This window comes from Crocuta crocuta, unplaced genomic scaffold (genome assembly GCF_008692635.1).
Source record: "Crocuta crocuta isolate KB4526 unplaced genomic scaffold, BGI_CrCroc_1.0 scaffold168, whole genome shotgun sequence".
NCBI classification, from domain to species: domain Eukaryota; kingdom Metazoa; phylum Chordata; class Mammalia; order Carnivora; family Hyaenidae; genus Crocuta; species Crocuta crocuta.
Genome location: NW_027532591.1, coordinates 4812729 through 4834710, shown reverse-complemented (window position 1 = coordinate 4834710; position 21982 = coordinate 4812729). Strand labels below are relative to the sequence as shown.

General features: G+C 37.1%; 1 protein-coding gene across 9 annotated transcripts in view; it reads left to right on the top strand.

Moving 5' to 3' along the window:
• TUT4 (terminal uridylyl transferase 4) overlaps positions 1-21982 on the top strand; it is a 131713-nt gene that overhangs the window by 14327 nt on the left and 95404 nt on the right. For all 9 annotated transcript variants that reach the window (XM_077779698.1, XM_077779697.1, XM_077779693.1 and 6 more), the window contains exon 2: positions 14040-14891. In XM_077779698.1, coding sequence (XP_077635824.1) covers positions 14132-14891 — 760 coding nt within the window. In that variant the 5' untranslated portion in view covers positions 14040-14131. The remainder of the gene's footprint in view (positions 1-14039; positions 14892-21982) is intronic.

Sequence of the window (21982 nt, the reverse complement as noted above, 5' to 3'; positions counted from 1 at the left end):
TGTCGTTTTTAAGTGCAAATATAAGGATATTTAACTCTTCTGTGGAATTGCTGGTATTTCATAGTTTGTACATTCATATATCATTTTTACCAGAATAGGGAAAACACTGCACTAAACTTAACTCAGCTACTTTTTTTTAATGTCTATTTTTTTTTTTTTTGAGAGAGGGAGGTTGGGGAAAGGGCAGAGAGAAGGGTGACAGATAATCCCAAACAGTCTCCACGCTGTTAGCACAGAGCCTGAAGTGGGGCTCGAACCCATGAATCAACTATGAGGTCATGACCTGAGCTAAAATCAAGAATTGGATGCTTAACTGATGAAGCCACCCAGGTGCCCCTGAACTAATTCTTTAAAATATAAAGTTATTTATTTATTTATTGATTTATTTATTTATTTAGAGGGAGCAAGCAGGGTAGGGGCAGAGAGAGAGAGAATCCCAAGCTGGTTCCATGCTGTCAGTGTAGATCCCAACACAGGGCTCAAGCCCTTGAACCATGAGATCATGACCTGAGCTAAAGTCAGACACTTTACCAACTGAGCCACCCGGCACCCTACCCCTCAACTGTTTTTATTTCACTTCTTATATTTGCACATTCCACCAACACTCTTTGTTCTAAAAAAACTATTTATTTTAATTCATTTTAATTTATTTGTTTATTTAAATAATTTCTACTCCCAGTGTGGTAGGGGTTAAGCTCATGATCCTGAGATGAAGAGTCCCATGCTCTTCCATCTGAGCCAGCCAGGTGGCCCAACATGCTCTACCTTTGACCATAGCAGGACTGAAACAAAAAGAAACTGTGGCTTCTTCTATCTTTCCCTTTCTTTCTGTGTCATCAGTTTCAGCATAAGTGGCTGGTTAATACAGGGATGTAACATGAGTAAGAAAAGGTATAAAAGGTTTTTATTTTATTTTTTTTTTTTGTCATTCATGTTTCTTAGAATACCATTGTCTTTCTTCTGTGTTTGAAGCAAGTTATGGTTCAAATAGAAAATGTAGGTTCTTTGGCTTTTAGTACCACTGCTTACTTTGTTGTAGACAACATGCTTACCTTATACTCACTCACTTTGAGTCTAGCTGAACTCACACATATATTGTGGATCCACTGGAATTCTGTGCTCATGGTGTATCACCATAGCTGTATGAAAATGAAGTAGAAAGGAATGTCAGACATGCATTTTGTATGTTATCTCCACTGCGCCTGTGCATGTTCCATTGTTCCATTAGACTATAAAACACAAATTCAAAGTTAAAATTATTGGGGCGCCTGGGTGGCTTAGTCGGTTAAGCGTCCGACTTTCGCTTAGGTCATGATCTCGCGGTTCGTGGGTTCGAGCCCCGCGTCGGGCTCTGTGCTGCCTGCCAGCTCAGAGCCTGGAGCCTGTTTCAGTCTGTGACTCCCTCTCTCTCTGACCCTCCCCTGCTCACGCTGTCTCTCTCTCTGTCTCCTTGAAATAAATAAAACATTAAAAAAAAAAAATCAAAGTTAAAATTATTAAGAATTTCAAGATAGTGACAGAAACTTTTTTTTTTAAATGTTGGTTTATTTTTGAGAGAGACAGAGGATCCAAAGTGGGCTCTGCGCAGACAGCAGAGGGCCTGATGCAGGGGTTGAACTCATGAACTGTGAGATCATGACCTTAGCAGGAGTCTAACGTTTAACTGTGACCTGCAGTGACAGCAGTTTTAAACCAAGCATAGGGTATTTCTTTTGGGAGCAGGGAACCTGATGGCACAGATCACAGGTTTATGAAATTAGCCATGAACAGAAGGATTGGAGGGAAATAGTAACATGCATTGAGACAGAGAAGCTAACATATTTTACTTTATACCAATGTGATAAGAATTGTTACTACTTTTTATTTGGAGGCATTCTGAGGGTTGTGTGCCTTATTGCCTTGAAGTTAGGCACAGCCCAGTGACCTGTTTAGGTAAATGAATGTGAGCAAAAGTAACCAGTACTAGTCTTTCTCTCCCTGGTTTACTAAAAGTGAGAGGTAGCATAAGATTAAGCAGCTTAGAATGTTGAGCCAGTGCATGAAGGACAGCTGCCTTGGAGAGCACCTGAACTCACAGAGGATTTTATATGAGTTGATAAATCAGCTTATGTTGTGATCAGCATTGAGTTATAGAGGTTGTTACTGCAGTGTAACTTGGCTTATTTCAAATTATAGTTTGTCAAAGTTTTTTAAAAGCCGTGTAGGACCAGCACAGTTACTTATCACAATATTTGGATCTATAGGATATACTAGGTATCCATAATAAACAAGTAAACTCACCGAAAAAGTGTTAGGTATATCATTATAAATACTCAGGAGCAGCTTGATAATAGAAGAATCAAGAGCTCTCTGGCGAATCTTGCACAGAACTTTTCATCTGTAGCACTAGTTCTTGATTATTTATAAGGAAAAGGAAATTGTGTCTTGGGCAGTTGGGGACCCACATAATCTCCATATCTCATTAGGAAAAAACCCTAAAACAGTTGGCAGTGTGAGGCCAACAAATTGCTTATGAAAAGAAGCATAACTTAAGTTTATTTTGTCTATTGCTGGAAAAGATTCTAATATATAATAAAATGTCCAAAAAGACTTACCAGATGAATAAAGAAAGAAAAAGGATACACTAATCCAGAAAGCTTTACATAATTGAGCTTTGGATGAGTGTCTAGGTAATTTAGTTTAGAAATCCTATTTATTCACAAAACTGGCTTTGAAGGAAGGGGCACAGTTGCACTTGCCTTTGATCATAAAAATTCTGTCAGTTGATTTTACCCATATAAAAAGTATTTTTAAAAAAACCTTTAGCTGTTTGAGAGTGATTAAGATTTGAGGTCTATGATATCTTATATAAGCTCAGTGCACATTATTTTGATTGTACTTTTTTTAAGTTTTAAGATTTTTATTGAAAAATATAATAACATATAACTTACCAGTTAAGTGAACAGCTTAGTAGTATCAGTACATTCACAATGTTGAATTATCATCACAATTATTTCCAGAACTTTTTTTATCCTCCCACACAGAAACCCATTAAATAGTAACTTCTCATTCCCCTCTTCTCCCACTGCCTGATAACTTCTGTTCTATTTTCTGTCTTTATGAATTTACTTATTTTGGATATCTTATAATTGGAGTTATATAATATTTGTCTTTTTTTTTAATGTGTAATTTTGAGAGAGAGAGAGATAGAGAGACAGAGCATGAGTGGGGGAAGGGCGAGAGAGAGGGAGACAAAGAATTCAAAGCAAGCTCCAGACTCCGGGCTGTCAGCACAGAGGCCGACCTGGGGCTTGAACTCACTGACTGTGAGATCATGACTTGAGCCGAGGTTGGATGCCCAACTGACTGAACCGCCTAGACGCCCCTGTCCTTTTGTTTTTTAAAGTTTATTTATTTATTTTGAGAGAAAAAGACAGACGGATGGAGGGGCAGAATGAGAGGGAGAGAATCCCAGGTAGGGTCTGTGCTGACAGCGCAGAGTCCAGTATAGGGCTTTAGATCCTTCAAACTGAGATCCTGAGCTGATCGTGACCTGAGTCTGATGCTTAACTGACTGAGCCACCCAGGTGCCCCCAAATTTGTCCTTTTGTGACTGACATTTCATTTGGCACAATGTTGTCAAGGTTCATCCATGTTGTAGCATGTGTCAGAATTTCTTTCAATGGCTGAGTAAAATTCCGTTGTATGTATATACCACATTTTGCTTATCCATTCATCTGTTAGTCATTTGGGTTGCTTCCCCCTTTTGGCTATTGTGAATGATGTTGTAGTGAACATGGGCATACAAATAACTGAGTCCCGCCTTTCAGTTCTTTGGAATATATGCCTCAGAGTAGAATTGCTGGATCATATGCTAATTCTGTGTTTAAGTTTTTAAGGAACTGCCAAACTGTTTTTGCATTGGCTGCATCATTTTATTCTCACCAGCAGTTGCATGAGGATTCCAGTCTTTCCATATCCTCACCAACATTTGTTATTTTCTGCTTTTTTGATAATCCTAAGAATGAAGTGGTGTTTTATTGTAGTTTTGATTTACATTTCCCTAATGACTAATGATGTTGAGCATTTTTTCATGCACTTATTGACCATTTATCTTTGGAGCAAGGTCTATTCATGTCTTTCACCCATTTGTTAAAAGTAGGTTGTTTGTCTTTTTGTTGGTAAGTTGTAGGAGTTTTTTTTATATATGCTGGATACTTAGACCCTTATTTAAATATGTGATTTGCAGATATTTCCTCCCATTTTGTTGGTTATTTTTCACTATTTTGGTAGTGTCCTCTCTGATGTTTTAATTTTTTTCTTGAGATATAATTAACATATAACATATTAGTTTCAGGTGTACAACATAATGCTCTGATATTTGTATATATTGTGAAATGATCGCCACAGTAAGTCTAGTTATTAACACCCATCATCATAGTTAATTATTTTTTCTTGTGATGAGTACTTTGAAGATTTACTATCTTAGCAACTTTAAAATATACAATACAGTATTACTATAGTCAGCATGCTTTACATTACATCCCCCAGACTTATTTTCTTTAATAACTGTAAGTTTGTACATCTTGACCATTTTGACCTATTAAAAAATTTTTTTTTAAAGTTTATTTATTTATTTTGAGAGAGAGCATGTGCGTGGGAAGGACAGAGAGAGAGAGAATCCAAAGCAGACTCACACTGTGACATTGTGGAGTCTGATGTGGGACTTGAACTCATGAACCGTGAGATCATGACCTGAGCTGAAATCAAGAGTTGGTCACTTAACTGACTGAGCCACCAAGGCACCCCACCACTTTGACCTATTTTGCCCATCCATCTCTTTCCTCCCACCGCCCCAGCCTCTGGCATCTACCAATTTGTTCTCTATAGTTGTGAGTTCATTTTGGTTTGTTTTAGATTTTACATCTAAGTAGATCATACAGTATTGTCTCTCTGTCTGACTTATTTCACTTAGCAGAATGCCTTCAAGGGCCATCCAGGTTGTTATAAGTGGCAAGATTTTCTACTTTTTCAGGGCTGAATAAAATTGCATTGTATACCACATTTTCTTTATCAGTTCATCTGTGAGTAGACCCGGGTTGCTTCCATGTCTTGGCTATTGTAAATAACACTGCAGTAAACATGGGGGTGCAGATCTTTTTGAGTTAGTGTTTTTCTTTCCTTTGAATAAATGCCTAGAGTGGAATTGCTGGATCATATGATAGTTCTCTTTTTAGTGAAAAAAAAATTTTTTAACATTTATTTATTTTTGAGAGAGAGTGTGCATGAGCACTCGCACAAATGGGGGAGGGGCAGAGGACAAAGGAGACACAGAACCTGTAGCCGGCTCCAGACTCTGAGCTGTCAGCACAGAGCCTGACCTGGGGCTCCAACTCATAAACCCGGAGACTATGACCTTGGTGTCTCTTGCAGGGCAGGTTGCCCTTTTATTTTGCTGATGGTTTCCTTTGCTATGTAGAAGCTTTATAATTTGATAGTCTTCCTTGTTTGTTTTTGCTTTGGTTGTCTTGGTTTTGAAAAAAATTTTTTAATATTCATTTATTTTTGAGAGAGATACAGAGCATGAGTAGGGGAGGGGCAGAGAGAGAGAAGTGAGAGGGAAACACAGAATCCGAAGCAGGCTCCAGGTTCTGAGCTGTCAGCACAGAGCCCGATGCAGGGCTCGAACCCACGAACTGTGAGATCATAACCTGAGGTGAAGTTGGATGCCCAACTGACTGAGCCACTCAGGTACCCCCAGTTGTCTTTGGTTTTGGTGTCAAATTAAAAACATCATGTCCAAGACATGTCAAGGAAGAAATTAAAATTTTGATGACCCAGTATTTCCTTCTTTGTTGTCTGTTTTTTTTTTTTAATATTTAAAGTTTATATATTTACTTATTTTTGTGGGGACTTGGACTCATGACCCCTGAGATCAAGAGTCACATGCTCCACCTACTGAGCCAGCCAGGTGCCCTTGTTGTCGCTTTTGATACCATTCTTAAGAAGCTGTTGCCAGACCCAAGGTCATGAAGACTTAGAATTTTTATATAGTATGTGAAAATTGTAGTATGTATATTTTCTTTTGTTCTTTCATTCATTCTTTCTAAAGGTTTTATTTTTAAGTAATCGCTGTGCCCAATGTGGGGCTCAAACCTACAACCCTGAGATCAAGAGTCACACATTCCACTGACTGAGCCAGCCAGGTGCTCCACTGTCTTCTTTCTTACATATAGATTTAGTGTACTACATACTCCTATGTGTGTTACTTTTTTTGTTTAACAGTATATCTTCACTATCACTCCATAGCAGAATAGAAACTTATTCTGTTTTACAGCTGCATAGTAATATATTTTCTGATTTTCTGATAGTTTTCCTTACCAATTTGGTATCATTAGTCATTTGAATTTTGTTCCAGTCTTTTGCTTTACAATTAGTGCCTAAGTTGATGCATTTTGAGTACATTTTTGTAACTGGTGTAAGGTCAGGGTCCAACTTCATTCCTTTGAATGTACCTATCTGGTTTTCAGAGCATAATTTCTTGAAAAAACTGTCCTTTCCCCACTGAATACTCTTAGCATTGTTGTCAAATCAGTTGACTGCATATGTGAGGGTTTATTCCTGGGCTCTCTGTTTTATTCTATTGATCTATGTTTTTTCTATGCCAGTATCATGCTGTTTGATTACTGTAGCTTTGTCTTAAGTTTTGAAATCAGAAAGTGTGAGTCTTCCAACTGTTTTTTCTTCTTTTTCTAGATTGATTTGGCTATTCAGAGCTTTTTGAAATTCCATATGAATTTTAGGATGAGGTTTTCTATTTCTGCAAAAAATACCTTTGGGATTTTGATAGTGCATTAAGTTTGTAGTTCACTTTGGGTGATGTTGGCATCTTAACTATTATTAACGTTAGGGATGTCTGATTGGCTCAGCTGGTTGAGCACCCAACTCCAGATTTTGGCTCAGGTTATGATCTCCTGGGGCTCTGGACTGATAGCATGGAGCCTGTTTAGGATTCTCTTTCTCCCTCTCTATCTACCTCTCCTCCTTGCACTTTCTCTCTCTCTCTCTCAAAATAAATAAACTTAAAAAACTAAAAAACCGGGGCACCTGGGTGGCTCAGTCAGTTAAGCGTCCGACTTCGGCTCAGGTCATGATCTCATGGTTTGTGGGTTCGAGCCCCACGTCAGGCTCTGTGCTGACAGCTCAGAGCCTGGAGCCTGCTTCAGATTCTGTGTCTCCCTCTCTCTCTCTGACCCTCCCCTGCTCACTCTGTCTCTCTCTCTCTCTCAGAAATAAATAAAACATTAAAAATTTAAAAAAAAAATTAAAAAAAAAACCTAAAAAACCCAATATTGTTAACAGTATAAGTTACTGGTGATAACTTCAGTTAGGGAAGTGGGTGAGTACAGTGGGCTGCGTATCATGAATTTTGCCCAGTGCCTAGCTTTTGGTGGCTCTGGGAAAAAAGCCTATACCATTCTTGGGATTTTTGAGCTTAATAACAGTAAGCAAGGGGTGGAGTGCTTAATCCTTTTAAGTAAATGAGATAAACATAGTAAGAGGCGTGTCTTCTAGCTTTCCACTCCCTTGGGGCTATAAGTCACATGAGCTTAAATACTTCCTGATTTCCAGGAAGTTTATCTGGAAATGTCATCATTTCTCCTTCTAATGTAGAGTATAGAGTATAGCTTTGCCACAAGGCTAGAGAATGCTTAGTTGACATTTTTTTCATTTGGAACTTAAATGTCATCTCCTTGCTTTCTGATTTTCATGGTTTCTGATGGGAAATCATCTTTTAATCTTACTGTGAATTCTTTGTATATGAAAAGTTGCTTCTCTCTTAACTGCTTTCAAAATTCTCTAATTGCTCATCAAAATTGAATAGTATTGGGTCTTGGTATGTATGGATTTTTTTAGTTTTCTTCGGCTTGGAGTTACTGGCCTTTTTGGTTGTGTATAATTTTATCCGATTTGGGAAGGTTTTGGCTATTTTCTTCAAGTACTGTCTCTTTTATTCTCTTTTTCTCCTGAGATTCCTATTATGCATATGTTAGTATGATTGATAGAGAAGAAAACAAAAAAGTCAGGAAACAACAGGGAGCAGAAAAAAGTTTCAGAAAAACTTAGTGTTCAGATATAAGAAATGATAATCACGAGACAAGAACAGAGTCTCATAAAAAGGAATAATCAGAGTTAAAGCATTTTTAGAAATGAAAATCTGATAGCTCCCCTTGCTCTCCTCTTAAATGTAGAAGAATTGGAAGATAAAGGTGAGGAAATCACCTAGGAAAGAAAATAGAGATGGAAAATGGAGAGAAAGGGAAGTTAAATGGAGAAGAAATGTAGGAGGCATAAAGTCCAATTAATAGGAGCTAGAGAAAAAGGACAGAGAAAATGAAAAGGGAGGAAATGATATAAGACATAATACAAGAAAAAAATTTTTTAAACTGAGGAACTTGAAATAGAGGTTAAAAGAGCCAACAAAATACTCAGAAAAATGTTTGAAGAACTATCTGCCCCAGGGTTTAGCACTCAGAAATTACAGAGCACTTGGGGGGCGGGGGAGTGGACACCTGGGTGGTTCAGTTGGTTAAGCATCTGGCTTTGGCTCAGGTCATGATCTCACAGTTCATGGGTTCGAGCCCCCATTGGGCTCTGTGCTGACAGCTCAGAGCCTGGAGCCTGCTTTGGATTCTGTGTCTCCCTCTCTGCCCCCCCCACCCCCACCAAATATATAAACATAAAAATTTTTTTTTAAAGAAATTACAGAGCACTTGGAACCAATACTAACTACACTATATGTTAACTAACTCGAATCTGAATTGGAAAAAAAAAATACAGAACTCTGACACAAAGAGAATATCCTACAAGTTTCTATAAAAGAAACAGTTCAGTAAAAAATATGGAAAATATGGGCATCTGACTCTTGGCTTTTGGCTCAGTCATGATCTCACGGTTCATGGGCTTTACCCCTATATTGGGCTCTGTGCTGAAAACATGGAGCTTGCTTGGGATTCTCTCTGTGCCCTCTTTGCATTCTCTCTCACTGTCTTTATCCCTGTCTCATAAATAAACATTAAAAAAAAAAAAGGGAGAGAAAAAGGATGGAAAATAAGAATGGCATGATTTTCTCTGTAGTAATACTAGAAACTAGAAATCATTGAAACAATACCTGTAGAATTTTAAGTGAATGATTTCTAACCTAGAATTTTAAACTTAATTAAACAAAATATGAAGATAGGATAGACATGTAAGACATTCAGAGTCTTAGGAAATTTACCTACTTCTTGGGGCTCTTTACTTTCCTGGATCCTGAACAAATTGGGAAAGACAGAAGAAGCATATGGAGATCAGATTATCATTTTTATTATGGATAAAATTCACTTTGGAAAACAGGACTTATATTTTCAAGTTGTTTGCTAATACTCAATGCCAGAATTAGACTTACTGAGGCACAGGCACAACTACAGGCCCTGTGTGGGGCCATCAGTCTGGAATGGATATTCCTTTAATTGATAGTGATTTTGAATGTCTACTGAGTACCTAGCATTGTGGTAGTGGGGCAGGCAGAACAGGGAAGTGCTGGATATTTACAGGAGGAACCAAAAAACAGGGAACCTAGTCTGATACCTGACAGATTCTGGTGATTAAGCAAACTCTGATAGCTCTGTGGTTTCTAAGGATGACAAGCATCCTGCTGCTGTTTCTTAACTGACTTATATGCACACAAAGACCCAATTAGCCTGAAATCAGACTGCACCTATGCATAGCAGCTAACATGGGGCATGTGTAGTATTATGCAGAGTTCCTAGAAATCTCTGCCTATTCCGCAGAACCCCATATGAATGTTTCATGCCCAAATCATAACCACTAATAAAAATCAGCCCCACATCCACCGGTGCTACTCAGATCCTCTTAGTGTGCCTCCTGTACTCCTCTTCCCTTCAGGTATGTACTTTGGCTTTGTGGTAAAAGTTCCTCTGCTGTATTTCACTCTGACTTGTCCTTGAATTCTTTCTCAGAGTAAGTTAGGAACCTGGTACCAGTTGTTGTTTGAAGTCTCAGGGCCTGAGAACTCCCTCAGTGTCCAGTATCTGTAGGCATTGTAAGGATTCAAGGAAGGAAGACATGATTAGAACTAGAAGTAGGAAGTGGACTGATATCTTAATAATATAAAAATGAAATGGGTTACATGCTAAATGCTATTGCTTTCTGTATTCAAACATCGTTTTTAAAAAAATTCATTACAAATTCATTGTATTTTCTTGACAATAATTGCTTAATCAAGGTTAGAATCTCATTTAATCTTCATTTATTACATTCTAGAAATGTAGCCAGGAACTAGAATGTAGGTGTGACATTTTTATTTGGTTCAACCAATTTTGCTCTGAGTATGTACCGGGAAGCAGTGAACCTTATTTTTAAAACCTTACCTCCTCGGAGAGAACTTCATTTCTAGAAATTACAACTTTTTTGGGAAAAATTTGTACTACTGATGTCTTAAAATAGGAATTTTGCTATATAATATTACCATGCTTTTTTTTTTTTTTTTTTCTGAATAGGACATCTGTTACTCTTATAAGAAGATGAGGAGGGAAGGGAAGCAAAAATAATATAAAAACAGGGAGGGAGACAAAACATAAGAGACTCTTTTTTAAAAAAAAATTTTTTTTTAGTGTTTTTTTATTTATTTCTGAGAGAGAGAGACAGTGAGAGCAGGGGAGGGTCAGAGAGAGAGGGAGACACAGAATCTGAAACAAGGTGTAGGCTCTGAGCTGGCTGTCAGCACAGAGCCCGATGTGGGGCTCGAACCCACGAACCGTGAGATCATGACCTGAGCCAAAGTCAGACGCTTAACTGACTGAGCCACCCAGGCGCCCCATAATAGACTCTTAAATATGGAGAACAAACAGGGTTACTGGAGGGGTTTTGTGGGAGGGGGTGTGGGCTAAATGGTTAAGGGGCATTAAGGAATCTACTCCTGAAATCATTGTTACACTATATGCTCAGTAACTTGGATGTAAATTAAAAAGATAAATCAAATAATTAAAAAAAAGATGAGGAAGATTGGAAATTAAGTAAAGCTTGTTTTTTATAACATGTTCCTGTTAAAAATTTAAATGTACTTTTAGTTACATGAATCAAATTAATCAAAGTGAAATGTAGCGATTTTCTGAGTCTTGAACTACTTATTAGCATTTATCTATATTAAGTACATTAATTTTTTTTAATGCTTATAGCTTTAATTTATGTAACTTGATTTATAGAGTTTTTTTTGACTGGAAGAATAGTGTATCTAAAATGTTTTGTTGGGGCACCTGGGTAGCTCAGTTGGTTAAATGTTTGAATTCGGCTCAGGTCGTGATCTCACAGTTCGTGGGTTTGGGTCCTGTGTCAGGCAGGCTCTGTGCTGACAGCCCAGAAGCTAGAGCCTGGAACCTCCTTCAGGTTCTGTGTCTCCCTGTCTCTTTGCCCCTCCCCCACTCGTGCTCTGTCTCTCTCAAAAATGAATAAACATTAAAGAAAAATCTTAAAAAAATTTTTTTAAAGTTTATTTATTTTTGAGAGAGAGAGAGAGTGCGAACAGGAGAGAGGGGCAGAGAGAGAGGGAGAGAGAATCTTCCTAAGCAGGCTCAGTGCCACGAGTATGGAGCCCAGTATAGGGCTCGAACCCATGAGCAGCGAAATCTTGACCTGAAACAAACTCAAGAGCCCTATGCTAAGCCGACTGAGCCTCCCAGGCGCTCCTCTAAAAAGTTTTATAAGTGGAATTGTGGATCAGTGTGGCTCAATCAAGTATTTGTTGTATTGTGGCTTTTGTCAGTGAGATTGACATCTATAAAATTATTAGTCATCATCATAGAATAGAATTAGAAAATTTAAAATATTTTGGTTTCTGGATAAGGTAAAACTAATCTTTTAGAAATAGAATCCGTTTTTATTTTTAAAATTAGGAATGTGCAGTAGTTTCTACAAGAATTTAGATATAGTCATATTTGTTTATGTAAGACACCTTATGAAGACTATTGAGAGCAGAATGTATAAATTTAATAAATTCAACCATCCAAAAACCAGAATATAAACATTCTTTTATAGCTAAATGTGCTTCAGCTTTTTACTAGAAAATAATATTAGTCACAAAAGACATTAATGGTGAAAATCTAGAATGGTTTTGGCTTAAAGTTTTTTTTTTTTGGCTTAAATTTTATAATTTGAAAAAATTATAAAATTATTTTTTTAGTTTATTATTTATTTGAGAAAGAGACAGTGTGAGTTGGGGAGAGACAGAGAGAGAGAAAGAGAGATATCGAGAGAATCCTAAGCAAGCTCTGTGCTGCCAGTGCACAGAGCCCTGATGTGTAGGGCTCAAACCCATGAAACTGCAAGATCATGACCTGAACCAAAACCAAAAGTTGGATGCTTAATCGACTGAGTCACCCAGGTGTCCCATAAAATAATTTAGAAAGAAGAATCTAATCTTTTTTTTTTTTTTTTAATAAAAGAGAAGAATGTCAATCAGGACAGAGATCAAGTCAGAGGATACATAGGACTATACTACAAATAGGAATTATAAAACCTAGGTGCAAGTTGAGTAAGTTGTTGTGGAGACATAGCTAGGTAAGTTTAGTTTCTTTTATTTGGACGTAGGCTTTGGTATAAACAGTTGGGAGGATATGACTTGTGTTTTGGACTTTTTATTTTAGGTGAGTTTTTGCATTTATGTGATTTACATGATTAGAGGTGTTCATTTGCCCACAGTTGTAATTTAATAAATTAACTAAAATCAAAGATGCAACTTAACAGTTTGCTTTAGCTGACTTTAATTTTTATTCGCATTAGTTATCTTTATTTAGAAGCATAGATTTGAATTTAAGACATACAGGGCAAAGTGAACAGTAAAAAAGTTCTTATTTCTGTAAAATACAGTATATAGGGTATTTCTAATGTAGACATAACAAAATGCAGTATTTCAGTTTGTAGTTTGTGCTTGGGTAAATGTGTAATTGTTCCTATTATATTTTAGAACAAAATGAGTTCTGACTGATTGTAATATTCTATCATCTTTCTTTTTTTAAACATTAGTTTTTATAGAGCAGTTTAAATTTTTATAGCAGAATTGATCAGAAAATAAAGAAGGCTCATAAACTTCCCTCCCCAGTAGAGGAATAGCTTCCCTATCGTCATCCCAGGGTGGTATATTTGTTACAGTCAATGAACCTACATTGACATGTCACTATTACCCAAAGTCCATAGTTTATATTAGGGGTTACTTTTAGTGGTATATGGATTTTGATAAATGTATAATGTCATTTATCTACCATTTTAATATCATATAAAGTATTACTGTCATTTTTAAATTCTGGGTTCCTATTTTTAATTTTTTTATCTCATAAAAATTAAACTCCTTCATACTTTAGAGGTGGAGAAAGTCTGTCGACATTGTTTCCTCATCTTTAGAGAGTCAAGTTTGAAGTAGGTTAGCACTATAAGTAGGTACTGTTTAGTAGGAAAGTCACGTGGGCAAAATCTTAACAATTTGGGCCTTTATAAACTGGTTCCCTATATTGCCTATAAATTGGGATTCTTTTTCTAAAAGTTTTATTTATTTAATCTCTACACACCATGTGGGGCTTGAACTCATAACCTCAAGATCAAGAGTTGAATGTTCCACTGACTGGACCAGCCAGGGCTCCCCTAAATTGGGATTCTTATGTTTTCTTTATTCCATTTCCTTTTATGTTAATTGTGGTACATCAATTGCAAGTTTTATTTCCCTTTTAGTTGAAATTGTATTGAGTAACGTAAAACAAATTTTACTTCTAAAATTGTCTATTTTGATGTCATATTGCCATAATTACTTTAGAACCTTCTTTATGAGCATTTGGTTGTTATTTACTAAGTGGGCTTTAACTCCTTGTATGTTTTTCAGAGTTTTAAATTTTTTAATGTTTTACTATTTCTTTAGTTTTAAGAACAAAATTTGAAAGTCTCACCAATTTTTAAAAAATGGCTTTTGTGTTTTAAATAACAGATTTTTTTTTTTTTCCCCAACCCAATAGTTTATTTGCCTAATCTGGACTTGAAGCAATTCAACTACCAGAAATCTGCCATTTTACAGTATCACAATTGGGAAGAAGCAGGTTTTCAAATAATGGAAGAGTCTAAGACCTCTAAAAATGAAAATCATGAACCAAAGAAGAATGCTTGGGCTCTTTCTGAAGAAAGCAAAGCAGTTAAAGTTATATCTAATCAAACTTTGAAAGCTAGGAATGATAAATCTATAAAAGAAATTGGGACCAGCTCTCCAAATAGGAATAGTAGTAAAAAAAACAAGCAAAATGATATTTGTATAGAAAAGACAGAAGTTAAATCATGTAAAGTAAATGCTGCCAACGTAACAAGCCCTAAAGATTTGGGATTAGTCCTTCGAGATCAGAGTCATTGCAAAACAAAAAAATCACCTAATTCACCGGTAAAAGTAGAGAAGGTACATGTTTCACAGGCAAAACCAGAAAAATCACCAAAGTCACCTAATTCACCAGTGAAAACAGAAAAGACACCCAGCTCCCAGGCAACAGCAGGAGAAAAGGCACTTAGTTCACAGAGGAAAACAGAAAAAGTACCCGTTTCTCAGATGAAATCAGAAAAGGTCCTTGGTTCGCTAACAGAGCCAGAGAAGGCACCCAGTTTACTGTTTAAAGAAAATATGCGACAGATAGAATTACAGCAGATTGGAAAAAAATTTCCAAGTTCCTTTACTTCTCTGGACAAAGTGAATATTGATGTTGTAGAGGGAGAAAAATCTGCTTTGGAAAACTCACCACGATCTCAGAAGCAACAAGCATGTACAGATAATACTGGTGATTCTGATGATAGTGCTTCAGGAATTGAAGACATATCAGATGATTTGAGTAAGTACAAATTTGATTATTTTGGGGTCACATTTTTGGAGAGATTTTCCTATATTAATGCTCTTTAAATTTTCATTAGGTTGATTTTAACTACTTTACTAAAAGGACATTAATAATATGGCTTTTTAAAAATGTTTATTTATTTTGAGACAGAGAGAAAGAGCACAAGTGTGTGTGTGTGAGCAGAGGAGGGGCAGGAAGAGAGAGAATCCCAAACAGGCCCTGCCCTCACTGCAGAGCCTGATGTGGGGCTTGATCTCATAACCATGAGATCATGACCTGAGCTGAAATCAAGAGTCAAATGCTTAACCAACTGATCCATGTAGGTGCCCGAATAATATGGCTTTTTAAGCTAAAAAAGAACCTTTACATTTATTACGGTAGGTAAAAAGCCTGTGCAAATAGAAATTGGTGGCTCCTGTAGTCCAGTATGTATGTATGTGCACATGTATACACACAAACACTTTTTAAGTGGTCCTGGTAATATGTGGCTCATTCTTTCAACAAACATGTATGTATTGGGTTCCTTTTATATGCCAAGCATATGTTTATAATGAAAAATCCAAAAAATACAGCCCTAGACCTCTAGGAACCTTCTAGTTTGATGGGGGTGATACAGATAAACAAAGTGGTGGTTTAAGTTTGGTGCCAGAAACTTAAGAGTTGGGAGAGTACATGAGAAAATGTAGGACATAAATGTGACACTGAGAGTATGACACATTAAGTATGACTGGAACAGAATTGAGGGGGAAAGTAGCAAATGATGCAGCTGAAAAGGCTTACAATAATTGGAGAATGAAGGACCTTGTAGGACATGATAGATAATTTGGACTTCATTATGAGTGTTGTGGAAGGCATTGACGAGTTTTAAGCAAGGTAGTGCTATGATCAGGTATATATACATATTTTTAATCTTTTTGGCTGCAGTGCAGCAAATTCTTTGACAAGAACAAGACTGGAAGCACAGATTGGTTAGGACATTTGCAATTTTGTTGAGCTATTGGTATGAAATTCATTTTCTTTTGGGATTTTGATCGTAGCTTTCATTAATTGGTTATAAATGTTGTCTATGTCTTTGAGTACTTTAATCCTGATTTAGTTTAACTTAATGGATTTTTCTTGAAAATCTTTTTTCCTCATGTTTCTGTGGCTAGATGAATAAATTCTTAGTATATGGATAACAAAGCTATTTCTAAGTCATTATTTGCTACACTTTGAGAAACTCTGGTAAAGAGTTTAGAAATGGTTTCTTTTTATTTCTGGCGGTAGTATATTGACAGATTTAAAAATTTAATAGACATTTTTATATGCATAAGAAAAAATACCAGCTTCATAATTTTAAAGATATGCTTTAGGAAATATCTTTATATAAAGATACATAAAGGCCAAAGAACAAAGCAAGTCAATTTAAAGATAGTATCAAATAAATAACACTACTGATAATGTTTAGATAAGGCAAATCTGAACATGATAGTATGTGAATGATTTTTTTAAATTTATTTTTTTATTAACAATTTTTTAAAATGTTTTATTTATTTCTAAGAGAGAGAGAGAGAGAGACAGCGTGAGCAGGGGAGGGTCAGAGAGAGAGGGAGTCACAGACTGAAACAGGCTCCAGGCTCTGAGCTGGCAGTCAGCACAGAGCCCGACGTGGGGCTCGAACCCACGAACCACGAGATCATGACCTAAGCGAAAGTCGGACGCTTAACCGACTAAGCCACCTAGGCGCCCCTATTAACAATTTTTAAGATTATTTAGATAGAGACAGAGACAGCACGAGTGGGGCAGGGGCAAAGGGAAAGGGAGGAGAGAGAGAATCCCAAGTAGGTTCTGCACCATCAGCACAGAACCCAATGCGGGGCTCAAACTCAATGAAACTATGAGATCATGACCTGAACTATAACTGAGAGTCAGGCGCTTAATCAGCTGAGCCACCTGGGCACCGCAATGAATGATTAAAGAAACATTTTTTTAATGTTTATTTATTTTTGAGAGAGAGAGAAAAACAGCACGAGTAGGGGAGAGGAGGAGAGAGGAAGACATAGAACCTCAAGCAGGCTCCAGGCTCTAGCTGTCAGCACAGAGCCTGATGTGGGGCTTGAACCCACAAACTGCAAGATCATGACCTGAGCCAAAGTTGCTCAACCATTTGAGCCACCCAGGGACCCATGAATGATGTTTTTTTTTTTTTTAATGTTTATTTTTGAGAAACTGCCAGTGGGGGAGTAGCAGAGAGAGCGAGACAGGATACTAAGAGGGCTCTGTGCTGACAGCAGAGAGTCCAATGTTGGGTTCAAAATCACCAACTTTGAGATTAGGACCTGAACCAAAGTCAGGTGCTTAACCAACTGAGCCAACTGAGGTGCCCCAATTATTTTTTTTTTTTGAAACATGTATTTATTTTTGAGAGAGAGAGCAAGAATGTGACATTTTTGAGAGAGAGAGAGAGAGAGAGAGAACATGGATGTGAGTGGGGGAGGGACAGGGAGAGAGGGAGACCAAGGATCCTAAGTAGGCTCTGAGAAGCAACTGAGCTACCCAGGTGCCCCTGTGAATGATTGAAGTTGGGATTGATTGAAGTTACATGAAGATCACTTAAAATGGTTTGACCACTTGAGTTAGTGAAAAATCTGATTTAAAGATTTATTTATTTATTTTTATTTGAGAGAGATCACAATCAAGGGAGGGGGGCCGAGGGAGAGAGAGAGAATCTTAAGCAGGCTCCATGCTTATTGCCGAGCCCTTGCTAAGTCTGACACAAGGCTCAATCCCACAACCCTGGATCATGACCTTAGCCAAAATCAAGAGTTGGATGCTCAACAGGCTGACCCATGCAGGCGACCTTAAGGTTATTTTTTAATATTAATTTTTATTATTATTTTATGTTCATTTATTTTGGAAAGAGAGAGAGCACAAGCAAGGGAGGGGCAGAGAGAGAGAGAAGGAGGCAGAAGATCTAAAGCAGGCTCTGTGCTAACAGACAGCCCAATGCGGGGCTTGAACTCNAAGGGAGGGGCAGAGAGAGAGAGAAGGAGGCAGAAGATCTAAAGCAGGCTCTGTGCTAACAGCAGACAGCCCAATGCGGGGCTTGAACTTACCAACTGAGAGTTCATGGTATGAGCTGAAGTCAGACACTTAACCAGCTGAGCCACCCAGGTCCCCTTTTATTATTTAAAAAAAAAGTTTTTTTAAAGTTTATTTATTTTGAGAGGGACAGAGACAGTATAAATGGGAGGTGGGGGGAGAACGAGGGGGAGAGAGAATCTCAAGCAGACTCCATGCTGCCAACACAGAGACTGACATGGGGCTTGAACTCACGAAACTGTGAGATCATGACCTGAGCCAAAACCAAGATTTGGACACTTAACCAAGTGAGCCACCCATCCACTCAGAAATGCTGGAGTTTTAAGAAGCTCTTGAATAAGATATGCTTTTGAGCAGCATAACCCAACTCATCTCCTTACTTTCATTTACACCACCCTTCATTGTACTTTTTACACTGCCAGAATAATCCTGTTAAAATTATTCAGATCATGTTACTACTCTTCTTGCAGTGACTTGTCAGGCCCTTTGTGATCTGTGCTACTGTTCTACTTCTCTGCTTTCATTCTCCTTTTTTTCCCCTCTCCCCTTCTCTGTTCCAGCTGCATGGTTTCCTTGCATTTCCTCAGATATTTGGCCTTCATATTTGCTTTTTCCTCTGTTTGCAACATTCTTCCCCAAGATGTCCATATGGCTTGCTCTCTTACCTCCTTCAACTTTTCAGTGAGGGTTTTGCTGGGTCACTTATCTAAAATTTACAGTCTTTACTCTTTTTACTTGTTTAATTTTTCTCCATAGTCTTTTTTTTTTCCCCCATTTATTTTGAGAGAGAGCGTGAATGAGGGAGGGGTAGAGAAGGAGGAATAGAGAGAGAATCCCAAGCAGGCTCTGCATGGGTAGCTCAGAGCCTGATTTGGGGCTCAAACTCATGAACTGTGAGATCATGACCTGAGGTGAAACCAAGAGTCAGATGCCCAGGCGTCTTTCTCCATAGTTTTTATCACTATCTGTCATATTTAAAAATTTTCTTACTTACCTTTTTATATTATAGTTTTATTGAGATATAGTTCACATGCCAAAATGTCTCATTTGAAAACATACAGTTTAGTGGTTTTCAGTACTATATTCAGAGTTGTATAGATATAGCCACTGTCTAATTTCTGAACATTTTTATCACCTCTCCAAAGAAACTGTACCCATTAGAAGTCACTTACTCATTACCCCCTCCTCCTAGCCCTTGCCAGCCACTAATCTACTTTCTATCTCTGTAGATTTCCCTATTTTACATAAAGGGAATCATACAACATGTGGCATTTTGTGTCTGGCTTTTTTTCACTTAGTGCAATGTTTTCAAGATTCATACATGTTGTAGCATGTACCAATACCTTACTCCTTTTTATTGCTGAATAATATTCCATTTTATGGACATACCATGTTTTATTTATTCTTTTATCAGCTGATAGATAATTGAATTGTTTCCATCTTTTTTTGCCTATTATAAATAACCCTTATATGAACATTTTTTGAACATATATTTAAATATTTTTGTGTGGGTGTATGTTTTCATTTCTCCTTGATATATATGTAGAAGTGGAATTGTTGAGTCATACGGTAACTACTGTCTTAACCATTTTAAAGTATGTAATTGACTGGCATTAAGTACATTTATATGTTGTACAATTATCACCACTATCTAATTGCAGAACTTTTTCATCACCCCAAAAGGAAACACTGTACTCATTAAGATTCACATCGTTTTCTCCTCCTCCTGTCACCTTCTGACAATCACTAATATGCTTTTTGTTTCTATATATTTACCTTTTCTGAGTATTTCATAGAAATGGACTCGTGTTTTTTGTGTATCTGGCTTCATAAGCATCATGTTTTCAAGGTTCATTTGTGTTATATAAATACTTTCCTTTTTTTTTTTTTTTTTAAGTGAGAGAGAGAGAGAGAGATAGAGCATGCAAAAGCAGGGGAGAGGGGCAGAGGGAGAGAATCTCTACTAGGCTCCACACCCAGGGCAGAGCCTGACTCGTCACCATGAGCCAAAATCAAGAGTAGGATGTTTAACTGACTGAGCCACTCAGGCGCCTCCTAGTACTTTCCTTTTTTAAGGGGACTGAATTGTGTCCCCGTAAAGTTTGTATGCTGAAGCCTCAACTTCCAGTGTGATTGCATTTGGAGATAAGAGCTTTTAGGAGGTAATTAAGATTAAATGAGATCATAACGGTGGGGTCCTAAGACAATGGGATTGAAGCCTTATAAGAAGAGAAAGAGGGATCTGTCTCACTGTATGCATGAACCAAGGAATGGGCTTGTGAGGACACAGCAAGAAAGAAACTGTCTGCAATCCAAGGAGAGAGCTCTAACTAGACACCCACCCTGCTAGCACCTTGATCTTGGACTTTCCTGTCTCTAGAGCTGTGAGAAAAGAAATTCCTGTTGTCTATGGTATTTTGTTGTGACCATCTGAGCTAAGACAGTTGAATAATATTCCACTGTGTGGATATGCCACATTTTGTTCATTTGTTTATCAGTTGATTGGACATTTGGGTCATTTCCACCTTGTTGTGAATAGTGCTGCTATGAACTGTCATGTAGAGGTTTTTGTTTGAATAACTGTTTTCAACTCTTGTTTTATGAGAGTTTCCCAAAGTTTGGGAAATTCTGCCAGATGTTACTTTATATTCATGTTGATTTCAGAAAAGTAAATAATTTGATTTATTTCTGACTTTTAAAGAAAACTATGTAGTTATTAAAAATATGCCAGCTTATATTGGCAGAAACAACAGTTTTACAAGATTTGCTGATGTTGCCTTTTAGTGCTTGGCAAATTGTACATACAGAAAAGAGAAAAAGGGTGGNGATATTTGTCCTTCTCTGCCTGACTTATTTCGCTCAGCATAACACCCTCAAGGTCCATCCATGTTGCTACACATGGCCAGATTTCATTGTTTCTCATTGCCATGTAGTATTCCATGGTATAGATAAACCACATCTTCTTGATCCATAGAATGTTATTTTCTGACTACTATTCTTTATCATGAAATGTAGAAATAAAATTAGGATTTTCAAGTTGGTTTCCATATAACACCCAGTGCTTGACAATAAACTATTAAAAAAAATTAACCATTTTAATGAGGTTCAACAACAGAACTAAGCAGGATGTGTGTTAAAATTGCAATGAAAATAAAGGGAATGTTAAACAGAAAAAAAAATTAGGATTTTATCTTTACTTTTACATTACTGTTATAAAATTGTTACTAAAAAACTAAATCATTTTTCTAAATACTAGGATACAATTGCAAGTTACTTATTGTGCATTAATGTTTCCCTGACAATAATTTAAAAATCAGTTAGCCAACCTAACCATAATTCTGATGTTTGAATCCTTTTTATAACATCTTTAAGAGTTTGCCATCTGAGGCAAGGACTTCTGTGTCCTTGTGATAGGAAACACTTCAAAGGCATTATCATTTCCTCTTTGTTTAGAAAATTGGTGCTATCAAAATGTAGAAAAGTCACGGTTCTTGTAGACGGTAGTATTTGGTTTTTGAGGGCAGAGTGGAGAGATCTGTTGTCCATGAACTTTAAGTAGTGTTTTTAAATACATCCAAATTTATTTGTTCAGCACACTTTTATTAAGTGTCATCCCTGGTCTAGGTATTAAAATCTGAAAGTACAAAGTTAAATAATACCTAGTCATTAGCATCAAGGAATCTATCATGTGAAGTAGGAAAGAGATAAATGAATACAAATTATATTATTATGCAAATGTGAGACAATAGGGAGTTATGAGAATATAGTTGTATAGTTGAACAACAAAGGTTTGAATTGCACAGGTCCACTTATGTGGATTTTTTTTCAATTAAAATATATTATTTTTGGGGGCACCTGGGTGGCTCAGTAAGATAAGTGTCCAACTCTTGATTTTGGCTCAGGTCATGATCTCATGGTTCATGGGATGGAGCCCCGAGTTGGGCTTTGTGCTGACAGCGTGGAGCCTGCTTGAGATTCTCTCTCTCCCTCTCTCTCTGCTCTTCCCC